Genomic DNA, 13,641 nt, shown 5'->3' on the forward strand with positions numbered 1-13,641 from the left:
CACTACAGCGCTTACCAGACTATTCCACTTCCTGACAACTCTATGACTAAAGAAATACATTCTAACATCTCTTTGACTGATCGCCGTCTTCAACTTCCAATTGCGGCCCTTTGTTTCAGTGTCCCTTCACTAGAACATCCTGTCTCTGTCCACCTTGTCAATTCCTAGCAGTATTTTCTATGTCGTTGTCATGCCCCTATGGTTAACCTTTCTTTAATATTACATTGCGGTTATTTCCTTTAATAGCTAAATTGGAAATGAACGTCCTTGTATTATTAAGGCTAATTCTTATTAACAATTATTATAATTTATGTAACATGGCCATAAGTTTTATTGGAGGTATAGTAACCTGCCTGCCGCCCGGTGTGCCGGTGTATGGTTAGCTGTGATGTTCGGTGGTTATACCCCCCTTTCCCCCCCTCCCTTTATGTTCAACTACTCTACTGAGTGTTGGTGAGTCACGTCACGTGACCCACTTGACCTGTATGCTCAAGGTTGAGGGACGAGCAGTGAAGAAGTAGCAGCCAACGAGAACACTCCTGCTCGTCTCTGGTAACTGGCCAAGGTTTATAATCCGGCCTGGACATATTCTGACTGCTTCCAATTGGGAATCAAGACTTCATACATTAAAGTAATCTCTATATACATATATGTTATATCTAGGATCTCCTCCTAATCATCTGCTATGAAAGCCTTATATATATTTTGGATAATATAGAACATGCATTCTTAACTTATATACGATAATTCGTATATTATTTCTGGCTTTTGTTGTATTATGAATATACTTAATTAAAATTAGGCATTCCGGAGGATCACTATTATTACCCTAACCTCTGACCAAAGTTGTTATGCTCTAAAAAGAAGGAAATAGTGGTTACAATACTTGGAGTGTAACAGTCGTTATCATATCTTCCCTAACCCTCCTGTCCTCCAGCGTCGTTAGGCCGATTTCCCCTAACCTTTCTTCGTACGACATTCCCCTTAACTCTGGAACTTGCCTTGTTGCAAACCTCTGCACTTTTTCAAATTTCTTGACGTGCTTGGCCAGGTGTGGGTTACAAAGTGGTGCTGCATACTCCAGTACGGGTCTGAGGTACGCGATGTACAGAGTCATGAACGATTCCTTACTGAGGCATCGGAACACTGTTCTCAGGTTTGCCAGGCGTCCATATGCTGCATCAGTTATCTGAGTGATTGTTGCCTCAGGAGATGTGCTCGGTATTGTACTCACCCCAAGATCCTTTCCTTGAGTGAGGGTGTAGTCTTTGGCCACTTACCTACACTCTGTTTGCGGTCTTCTTTGCCCATCCCCGAACTTCGTGACTTTGCATTTGGTGGGGTTAAATTCGAGGAGCCAGTTGCTGGACCAAGCTTCGAGCTTGATCAGGGTCTTCGTAGTCCTGCCTGATCATCATCTGATTTAATTCTCCTCATTTTCTTCACATCATCTGCGAATATGGACACTTCTGAGTCTATCCCTTCCGCCATGTCATTCGCAAATACCAAAAATAGCACTGATTTTAGGACTGACCCCTGTGGAAACCCTCTCGTCACAGGCGCCCATTCTAATACCTCGCCACGTACCATGACTCGTTATTGCCTCCCTGTCAGATATTCTCTGATCCATTGCAGTGCCCTTCCTGTTATATGTGTCTGATCCTCTAGCTTTTGCACTAATCTCTTGCGAGGAACTGTGTCGAAGGCCTTCTTGCTGTCCAAGAAAATGCAATCTACCCACCCCTCTCTCTCGTGACTTACTTCCGTTACTTTGTCATAAAACTCCAGTAGATTTGTGACACAGGCTTTGCCTTCCCTCAATCTGTGCTGGTTGTCGTTCATGAGCATGCTGTTTTCTAGATGTTACACCACTCTCCTCCTGATAATCTTCTCCATGACTTTGCATACTATACACGTCAGTGACACTGGTCTATAACTTAGCGCCTCGTGTTTGTCTCCTTTCTTAAAAATGGAAACTACATTTGCCGTTTTCCGTACCTGAGGTAGTTGCCCAGTTTCAATGGATGTGTTGAAAATTGTTAGTGGCGCACAGGGCATCTCTGCTCTCTTTCTATAGGCCCACAGGGAGATGTTGTCCGGTCCCACTGCCTTTGAGATATCAAGGTCACTTAGCAGCTTCTTCACCTCGTCGTCGGTTCGTACTGTCGTTGGGCCTCCATCCTTATCTGTGCATAATCGTTTCTTTGCTCGTTGACTGATGTCTTTATTTTCCTGGGTCCTTTTCTTCTGTATTTTTTCCATTCTCTAGTGCACTTAGTTTTTGCCTTCCTACACCATTGGGTAAACTAAGAGTTCGTTCTGGTCTTCCCATTATTTCTGTTGCCCTTGAGAACAAACCTTCCCTCTGCCTCCTTGGATTTGGTTGTTACGTAGTCCATCATTTCGTTTACTAACTTTCCTACCAATTCTCTTTCCCACTGAACCTCCTGGAGGAAGTCCCTCATTCGTATATAGTCCCCAATTTTATAGTTTGGCTTTTCCCATCCTACTCCTGTTACCCTCTCTACTTGTAACTCTATGTATTCAGTGCTCAGAACCACGTGATCACTGGCTCCAAGGGGCCTTTCATTTGTGATGTCCTCAACGTCCGAGCTACTCAGCGTGAACGCGAGGTCCAGTTTTGCTGGTTCGCCCTCTCCTCTCTCTCTGGTAGTGTCCCTAACATGTTGATGCATGAGGTTTTCCAGTGCCACATCCATCATCGTTTCTCTCCATATTTTGGGACCCCCTTGTGGCTCCAGGTTTTCCCAATCAATCTCTTTGTGATTGAAATTGCCCATAAGTAGTAACTTTGCTCTACCCGCGTGAGCTCTTCTGGCCACCTCAGCTAGTGTATCCACCATTGCTCTGTTGCTCTCTTCATATTCTTGTTTTGGCCTCCTGCAGTTCTGTGGCAGGTTATACATCACTGCAATGGCTACGTTATGTCCTGCAGACTGAATTGTACCTACTATGTAGTCCCTTTAACCAATTTCGTTAATTCTTTCCATTTCATGAAATCCCATCGGTTTTTAATGAGCAGCGCAACCCCTCCTCCCCCTCTGCTCCCTCTATCTTTCTTCGGGCTTTGATATGCGGGTGGGAAGAGTGCATCTGTTTTCATCATAGTGAGTTTCGTTTCTGTGACTGCTATAATGTCTGGGAATGTCTCGTTGATTCTTTCATGCCACTCCTCACATTTATTTGTTATTCCATCTGCAATCGTATACAAAACCTTCACCTTTTTATCTAAAATTGTGGTCTGGGGAGAATGTTGGGGGAACAAGAGATTTGGCAGGGAACTATGAGGGTTGTTGTGAGGGTGGAGTTTGTGATGAGGGGGGTGGGGTCAGAGGGTACAGTGTGATGGTTTTGATTAAAATTGTTTGGTTGCATTGGGGTTGTCGTGGTTGAGATCCTTCTGTGGGTGGTTCTGAGGGAGGTTGTATTTGCTCTTCCTCCTGAGTCTGGGTTCTCCTGTTCATCTGCGTCTTTGCCTCTCGTTCCTCCTTGCGTCTTTTACCCTCTCTTTCACCTTTTGCCTTTCTTCTTGTGTTCTGTCGCAGTCGAGATACACCCTCAGGTACTTCGAATGGTCCTTTAGACGTGGTTTCTCCTGCAGGATAGTGTGTGTGTGTGAGTGTGTGTGCTTGCTGTAACAACTCTAAACTTGAAAACAACTTCTGCCTCATTAATATTAGAAGACTGGCCACAACAAGCATAGCTAGGCTGTGGTAAGTAACATTACGTGTGCACGTACACTCATGCACGCACAAGCGTCCATTCACTCACGCACACACACATACACACACACATTAAACTACAAACCTGTGTCACTGACGTGTATAGTATGCAAAGTCATGGAGATCATCAGGAGGAGAGTGGTGGAGAATCTAGAAAGATACAAGCTTATAAACGACAACCAGCATGGTTTCAGGGAAGCAAAGACGGAAGTAAGACACGAGAGCATCAGGCACACATAACACGAAAGACACTGCAATGGATCATAGAATATTTGACAGGGAGGCAACAACGAGCCATGGTATGCGACAACGTTTGGTATACGTGAATGGCATAAAGAAAAGGATAGACTCAGAAGTGTCCCTGTTGCAGATGATGTGAGGTTAATGAGGAGAATTAAATCGGATGAGGATCAGGCAGGACTATAAAGAGACCTGGACAGACTACAAGCCTGGTCCAGCAACTGGCTACTTGAATTTATTAACCACGCCAAATGCAAAGTCATGAAGATCGGGGAAGGCAAAGAAGACCGCAGACAGTGGAGGACAGTGGAGGACAGGAGGGATAGGGAAGACATTATAACAACATATAAAATACTGCGAGGAATTGACAAGGTGGACAAAGACAGGATGTTCCAGAGATGGGACACAGAAACAAGAGGTTACAATTATAAGTTGAAGACTCCGATGAGCCAAATGGTTGTTAGGAAGTATTTCTTTAGGCATAGAGTTGTCAGGAAGTGGAATAGCCTAGAAAGTGACGTAGCGGAGGCAGGAACCATACACAGGTTTAGGACGAGGTCTGATAAAGCTCATGGAGCGAGAGAGAGAAGTCCTAGTAGCAATCAGTGAAGAGGCGGGTCCAGGAGCTATGATTCGATCCCTGCAACCACAAATGGGTGAGTACAAATAGGTAAGTACACACACACACACACGCAGTGAAGAGGCAGGGCCGGGAGCTTGGACTCGACCCCTGCAACCTCAACTAGGTGAGTACAACTAGTTGAGTACACACACACACACACACACACACACACACACACACACACACACACACACACACACACACACACACACACACACACACACACACACACACACACACACGCACGCACACACACACACACTCATTCCTACGTATAAAAGGCCGTCATCTTTAAGCATTGATAAAATGTCGCTTTTAATAATACCATACTTTAACATATTCATTACAGGACCAAAAAATAAGAAAGGTTACATACTAACAATTTAGAACTGCACTGACTCTGTGACACATAACCTATGGATTTATTGACCTTTTTTCACTCTAAGGAGCTGTCCGTATACCATTTTTCTCGAGTTTTACTAAAAAAATTATATTAGATATTTCTTCTACATTGGTTGTTTAATGACGGAAAACTGTTGAAATAAAACAAAGGATTTTCAAAGGCATCGTAAGAACATTTCTGAGACATTGTAAGGCACTTATGCGACATGAAAGTGCACTTATGAGATATGAGCACACTCAGGTAACAACATTGGAGGACTCGTAAGACATTACAACATCTCTTCTGTGACAACAGCACTCACAAGACATTATAAGAACACTTCTGAGACATTGTAAGAGCAATTCCGATAGATTATAAGATGACTTGTAAGACATTATTATGGTACCACCTGAAATATTAGAGTTCATAAGAGATATAAAATGAAATTTATGAGACATAACTCGTGAGACATAATAGTGAATTTCTGAAACATAATAAGGTGCTTCAATACATAATAAGGTGCATCAGCACAAAGTGCTTCAACACATAATAAGGGAATTCTACACGTAATAAGTTGTTTTTTACATATAATAAGATGCTTCTACACACAATAGGGTACTTTGACACATATATATACTTCTACACATAATAAGGATCTTCTTTACATACGCCCTTGAGAGACATAATAAGGCACTTCTACATATACTAAGGCAATTCTATGACGAAATGAGGTACTTCTGTGACATAATTCATTTCAGAGATAAAGTAAGATTCTTGTGAGACTTGTTAGGATAATTTTAAGATAAAACGTAAACCCCATTTGTTAATTTCCTGAGAGATAATAAACGGATTCACATTTAAACGAGTACAGACGCTGGATCATATTTTTGAGTGTGATACAATACCGTCAAGGTGATGAATAAGACGTTTGTACAACACGTTGTAAATGGTCTGATGATACCGACAAAATTAAGGAAAATAACATTTGTGTGCAGTTACGTCACTTATTAAAGAAAACGTTTCACCACTCTTGGCTTCATTAGTCCTACTGATAAAGTCACTCGTGGCTTCACTACTCCTGATGATAAAGCCACTCGTGGCTTCATTAGTCTTACTGATATTAAAGCCACTCGCGGCCTCATTAGTCCTATTGATAAGCCACCCGTGGCGTCATTAATAATAATGATAAAAAAACACTCGTGGCTTCATTAATAATAATAAAGCCACTCAAGGCTTCATTAGCAATTATGATAAAGCCGCTCGTGGGTTCATTACCCCTAAAGATAAAGCCGCTTGTGGCTTCATTAGTCGTAAAGATAAAGTCACTCTTGGCTTCTTTAACAATAATAAGACACCACTAGTAGTTTCATTAGTCTTAATAACTGTACACAAGTGTTCTCTTCCACATGTCCAACACTCAGGTATCTACAAGGAAATAAACAAGTGTGCTGCACATATTTCTTAAACATCTGAGACAGTGGATGTCAGGTAATATGCTGGGAAACTTTAGAGAAAATTTGTCTTGCATGACAAGAGTTCCACAAGTAGATATAAGTAGGAAGGCACAGACACGAGTAATTATGAAGACATAAACACAAGTATGATAACATACACAAGTATGACGACATACACACACTAGTATGAAGGTATATATAATTATAAAGACATACAAACTATTGTGAAGTCATAGACACTAGTATGAAGACATACACTAGTATGAAGACTTACACTCTACTATGAATACATACACACTATTATGAAGCTATGTACATTAGTATGAGGACATATAAACTAATATGAAGACACTGACACTATCACAAGTATAAAGATATATACACTAGTATAAAGACATACAAACTAGTATAAAGACATATACGCTAGTATTAAGACATATTTGCTAGTACAGAAACTAATAAACTCATATAAAGAACTATACACTACTATAAAGACATACAAACTAGTATAAAGACATTTACACTAGAATGAAGAGAAAGACATATACACTAGAGTGAATACATATACACTATTATGAAGACATATGTATTATTATGAGGACAATTACACTAGTATGAAGACATACATTTATACGAAGACATCCACTAGTATGAAGACAAATACTAGTATGAAGACATACACATATATGAAGACAAATACTAGTATGAAGACATACACTAGTATGAAGACAGATACTAGTATGAAGACATACACTAGTATGAAGACAAATACTAGTATGAAGACATACACATATATGAAGACAAATACTAGTATGAAGACATACACTAGTATGAAGACATACGCTAGTATGAAGACATACGCTAGTATGAAGACATGCACTAGTATGAAGACATACACTTATATTAAGACATATATATTTGTATGAAGACATACACTAATATGAAGACATACACATATATGAAGACATACACATATATGAAGACATATATACTAGTATGAAGACATACACTTATGTAAAGACATACACTAGTAAGAAGACATACACTAGTATGAAGACATACACTAGTATGAAGACATACACTAGTATGAAGACATACACTAGTATGAAGACATATACACATTGTATGAAGACATATACACTAGTATGAAGACATATACACTTGTATGAAGACATATACACTAGTATGAAGACATATACACTTGTATGAAGACGTATACACTAGTATGAAGACATATACACTTGTATGAAGACGTATACACTAGTATGAAGACGTATACACTAGTATGAAGACATATACACTAGTATGAAGAAATATACACTAGTATGAAGACATATACACTAGTATGAAGACGTATACACTAGTATGAAGACATATACACTAGTATGAAGACATATACACTAGTATGAAGACATATACACTAGTATGAAGACGTATACACTAGTATGAAGACATATACACTAGTATGAAGACATATACACTAGTATGAAGACATATACACTAGTATGAAGACATATACACTAGTATGAAGATATATACACTAGTATGAAGACATATACACTAGTATGAAGACGTATACACTAGTATGAAGACATATACACTAGTATGAAGACATATACACTAGTATGAAGACATATACACTAGTATGAAGACGTATACACTAGTATGAAGACATATACACTAGTATGAAGACATATACACTAGTATGAAGACATATACACTAGTATGAAGACATATACACTAGTATGAAGACGTATACACTAGTATGAAGACATATACACTAGTATGAAGACATATACACTAGTATGAAGACATATACACTAGTATGAAGACATATACACTAGTATGAAGACGTATACACTAGTATGAAGACGTATACACTAGTATGAAGACATATACACTAGTATGAAGACATATACACTAGTATGAAGACATATACACTAGTATGAAGACATATACACTAGTATGAAGACATATACACTAGTATGAAGACATATACACTTGTATGAAGACATATACACTTGCATGAAGACATATACACTAGTATGAAGACATATACACTACTATGAAGACAGATACAAGTAGCGGAGCAAGGTTTTACTAAGGCAGCGTTTCGCTCTGTGTGGAGCTTCATCAAGTTACAACTTACTAAAGTTCAACACCGGGTAAAACACCGGCCCCATAAAATCACGAGTTGCAGCTTGTACTGTCATCTTTAAAACTCCGCGTCGTGATTATGCACTAATTTAAGTAATTACCCTCACTTAATTGGTATATTTCTTAAGATTGATTATGAATTAGAAAAGAGAATAACTTTCTCTCTCTTAATTCGTAGATTCTTTTTTTTTTTGTAATTTAGTAAAATTCATAGTGAATGTTTCCTTTTTTTTATGGGGGGGGGATAAATCCGAATAAATTCCTAGAATAGTTAATTCAATAATTTTTTAAAGATAAAGGAAATTATGCGTTAACTCTAAATTTTAAACTTTTATTTGACTAATTTTATGCTAATGATAATGTTTGTGTGTGTGTTTGTGTGTGTGTGTGTGTATGTGTGTGTGTGTGTGTGTGTGTGTGTGTGTGTGTGTGTGTGTGTGTGTGTGTGTGTGTGTGTGTGTGTGTGTGTGTGAAATACACACACACACGTGAGCGTGGGCGTGTAATACTAATGTGGAAGCGTGTAATATTAGTGTGTGAACGTGTAATATTAGTGGTGGTCTGAACGTGAAATATCAGTGGTGGTCTGAACGTGTAATATTAGTGGTGGTCTGAACGTGTAATATTAGTGGTGGTCTGAACGTGTAATATTAGTGGTGGTCTGAACGTGTAATATTAGTGGTGGTCTGAACGTGTAATGTTATTGGTGGTCTGAACGTTTAATATTAGTGGTGGTCTGAACGTGTAATGTCATTGGTGGTCTGAACGTTTAATATTAGTGGTGGTCTGAACGTGTAATGTCATTGGTGGTCTGAACGTTTAATATTAGTGGTGGTCTGAACGTGTAATGTCATTGGTGGTCTGAACGTGTAATATTAGTGGTGGTCTGAACGTGTAATATTAGTGGTGGTCTGAACGTGATATGTTAATGGTGGTCTGAACGTGTTATATTAGTGGTGGTCTGAACGTGTAATATTAGTGGTGGTCTGAACGTGTTATATTAGTGGTGGTCTGAACGTGTTATATTAGTGGTGGTCTGAACGTGATATGTTAATGGTGGTCTGAACGTGATATGTTAATGGTGGTCTGAACGTGTTATATTAGTGGTGGTCTGAACGTGTAATATTAGTGGTGGTCTGAACGTGATATGTTAATGGTGGTCTGAACGTGTAATATTAGTGCTCTGAACGTGTAATATTAGTGGTGGTCTGAACGTGTTATATTAGTGGTGGTCTGAACGTGTTATATTAGTGGTGGTCTGAACGTGTAATATTAGTGCTCTGAACGTGTAATATTAGTGCTCTGAACGTGTAATATTAGTGCTCTGAACGTGTTATATTAGTGGTGGTCTGAACGTGTAATATTAGTGCTCTGAACGTGTTATATTAGTGGTGGTCTGAACGTGTAATATTAGTGCTCTGAACGTGTTATATTAGTGGTGGTCTGAACGTGTAATATTAGTGGTGGTCTGAACGTGTAATGTTATTGGTGGTCTGAACGTGTAATATTAGTGGTGGTCTGAACGTGTAATGTTATTGGTGGTCTGAACGTGTAATGTTATTGGTGGTCTGAACGTGTAATATTAGTGGTGGTCTGAACGTGTAATGTTATTGGTGGTCTGAACGTGTAATATTAATGGTGGTCTCAACGTGTAATATTTGTAGTAGTCTCAACGTGTAATATTAGTGGTGGTCTGAACGTGTAATATTAGTGGTGGTCTGAACGTGTAATACTAGTACCCTGAACGTGTAATACTAGTACCCTGAACGTGTAATACTAGTACCCTGAACGTGTAATACTAGTACCCTGAACGTGTAATACTAGTATTCTGAACGTGTAATATTAGTGGTGGTCTGAACGTGTAATATTAGTGGTCCGAACGTGTAATATTAGTGGTGGTCTGAATGTGTAATATTAATGTGTGGAAGGGTAATATCAGTGGTGTTGCGGGTGAGCAATATTACAGCGTAGGCATGTAACATTTGTGCAAGGCTGTGTAATACTAGTGGTAGTGCGAGTGTGTAATATTAGTGGTAGTGTGGGCGTGTAATATTAGTGGTAGTGTGGGTGTGTAATACTAGTGGTAGTGTGGGCGTGTACAATTAGTTGTAGTGCGGGCGTGTAATATTAGTGGTAGTGTGGGCGTTTAATATTAGTGGTAATGTTGGCGTGTAATATTAGTGGCAGTGTGGGCGTGTAATATTAGTTGTAGTGTGGGCATGTAATATTAGTGGTAGTGTGGGCGTGTAATACTAGTGGTAGTATGGGCGTGTAATACTAGTGGTAGTCTGGGGGTGTACAATTAGTTGTAGTTTGGGCGTGTAATAGTAGTAGTGTGGGCTTGTACAGTTAGCTGTAGTGTGGGCGTGTAATATTAGTGGTAGTGTGGGCGTGTAATATTAGTTGTTGTTTCGGCGTGTAATATAAGTGGTAGTTTGGGCGTGTAATATTAGTGGTAGTGTGGGCGTGTAATACTAGTAGTAGTGTGAGTGTATACAATTAGTTGTAGCGTGGGCGTGTAATATTAGTGGTAGTGTGGGGCGTGTAATATTAGTGGTAGTGTGGGGCGTGTAATATTAGTGGTATTGTGAGCGTATACCATTAGTTGTAGTGTGGGCGTGTAATATTAGTGGTAGTGTGGGCTTGTACAGTTAGCTGTAGTGTGGGCGTGTAATATTAGTGGTAGTGTGGGCGTGTAATATAAGTGGTAGTTTGGGCGTGTAATATTAGTGGTAGTGTGGGCGTGTAATACTAGTGGTAGTGTGAGCGTATACAATTAGTTGTAGTGTGGGCGAGTAATATTAGTGGTAGTGTGGGGCGTGTAATATTAATCGTAGGATGGGAATGTAATATTAGTGGTAGTGTGGGCGTGTAATATTAGTGATAGTGTGGGCGTGTAATATTAACTGGAGTGTGTGTATACTTAATATATTTAAGTTTGTTATTTTATTATTATTATTATTATTATTATTATTATTATTATTATTATTATTATTATTATTATTATTATTATTATTATTATTATTATTTAGCGCATTCGGAATGGAAGGCAATCAGCTTCGATGTGAAGGAGAGGATTGCTCCAATTCCTTGAATCAAGAGCCATTCACCAGCCTCAAGGCAACTCTCACTGAAGGAAACAACCAAGAAAGCCCAGAATGCATGGTAATACCCTGGTCTTTTGATCCAAGAAACTGGGGATACTATTCCCTAAACTGGATAAAATATAATCAACTCCCATTACCTATTTACCCATGAATTCATTAATAATAACTAAGCTGATAATTTGCATTAAGGTGGTTCACATTTTGTTTTGGAAGAAACTTACTCCATTTTTCTGCCAAGTAACAAGGTAAAGTTTGACTTCATTAACTAGTCAATAACCCTCTTTTTAACACCTTGAAGATGGCTTCAGATGAAGACGAAAATAATCACATTGTCATTCTTATTTTTTCCCACACACACACACACACACACACACACACACACATGATGATGAGGGTCCCCAGTAAAGTTCTAGAGGTGGTACCTCCCTGTATTATGTATGTGTCTAATATTTATAATGTATATATACACTTGATTGCATTTGTCGTTTTTATTTGTCTACTCGTTTTAAATCGTCATAGTTATGTCATTGGATACAAGTGTTTTTAAAGTGCAGTGTTTTCTTTTGAATTTTAGTGTGACTGTCCATCACCTTATTACTTACAGAAGAAATTAAATCTACAGGAATGATTATAAAAGGCAGATTATACACTTAAATAAAATTAAGTTGGATGTGCATACGTATGATGGTGTCTGGAAGTGGAGGATAATTTTATGCTCAACCTGAGTTATTCTCAAGTAACTTTGAACTTACCAGGAAGGAAGAGAAGTAGCTGCAGGAGGCAGAGTGTCAGGTCTCTGAGTGCCATCATGGTGTTGTGTCTCTCTGCGAGTCCTCACAAGGCACCACACTAATCTCTGGCGATTATAGTGTCACTGAATTTTATAAATGGCCTTAACCGCATGCGACCATCGAGTCACCGATTTGACACCATGGAACGCTCATGGTAAACAGTATTAACACAGACTTTTTTGACATAATTTGTTATTAATTCCTGGAAGCTCGATCATCGCCACACTCTACTTCTACTGAGAATGTGCCTAAATATCATAATATGTACAAATGTCACGTGAAAACTGTTGGTTTCGTGACAGGGGTCACCACCCAACAGAGGCAGGCCATACGTGAATGGGCCAACTCGTAGCGAAAGCTCCGCTCCGCACACCGTCCGAAGACATACTGACTCTCAGCTTTTCCCGTCCACCAGCGTCTAGCAGGCACTGTGACCAAATATCTGCGCCAAGTCCAATAGTCTCTGTTCATATCCATTTTGTTTCGAACGTTATGTGCGCAATGCCAGTTTTTTTTTTTTTTGCCTATCTTGCATCTCTTCCCATGTACAGTCGGTGTCTGGCTTTAGCTGGATTCATGGAGGTGGTGGATAATTGCAGTTCAGGGTGCCACCCGCATACCATTCATCAATATATAGTTTTTTCATTCATAAACACTCGAATTGTTAATTTTTCATGCTTTGTATAACTGGGAAAGAACTGAATACTCTACACATTTCTAGCCAGTCTTCAACATAATACTAGCACATTATCGACACAACAGCTTCGATAGTGATTTTCGCTGGCATCGGTCACAATAAAATATTAATGTATACCTGGAGACGCTGTCTGGGGTCAACGCCTCCGCGGCCCGGTCTGTGACCAGGCCTCACGGTGGATCAGGGCCTGATTACCATAGACCGGCTGGTCAGGTACTGATTGTAGGTGCCTGTGCAGCGCCTTCTTGAAGACAGTCAGGGGTCTATTGGTAATCCTCCTTATGTATGCTGGGAGGCAGTTGAACAGTCTTGAAACCCCTGACACTTATTATGCTGTCTCTTATCGTGCTAGTGGCGCCCCTTCTTTTCACTGGGGAGATGTGTCGTCTGCCGACTCTTTTGCTTTCATAGGGAGTGATTTTCGTGTACAAATTTGGTACTAATCCTT

The 13,641-nt window shown here is 39.6% G+C and overlaps 1 protein-coding gene across 1 annotated transcript in view; it reads right to left on the reverse strand.

Moving 5' to 3' along the window:
• The window catches only part of CARPA (Carbonic anhydrase-related protein A), a 608,382-nt gene extending 595,498 nt beyond the window's left edge, over window positions 1-12,884 (reverse strand). The window contains exon 1 of the mRNA XM_070099973.1: window positions 12,458-12,884. Within this exon, the coding sequence (XP_069956074.1) occupies window positions 12,458-12,515 (58 nt within the window). The 5' untranslated portion in view covers window positions 12,516-12,884. The remainder of the gene's footprint in view (window positions 1-12,457) is intronic.
• Between the last annotated feature and the right edge of the window lie 757 nt (window positions 12,885-13,641).

Source organism: Cherax quadricarinatus, chromosome 71 (assembly GCF_038502225.1).
Source record: "Cherax quadricarinatus isolate ZL_2023a chromosome 71, ASM3850222v1, whole genome shotgun sequence".
Lineage (NCBI taxonomy): Eukaryota > Metazoa > Arthropoda > Malacostraca > Decapoda > Parastacidae > Cherax > Cherax quadricarinatus.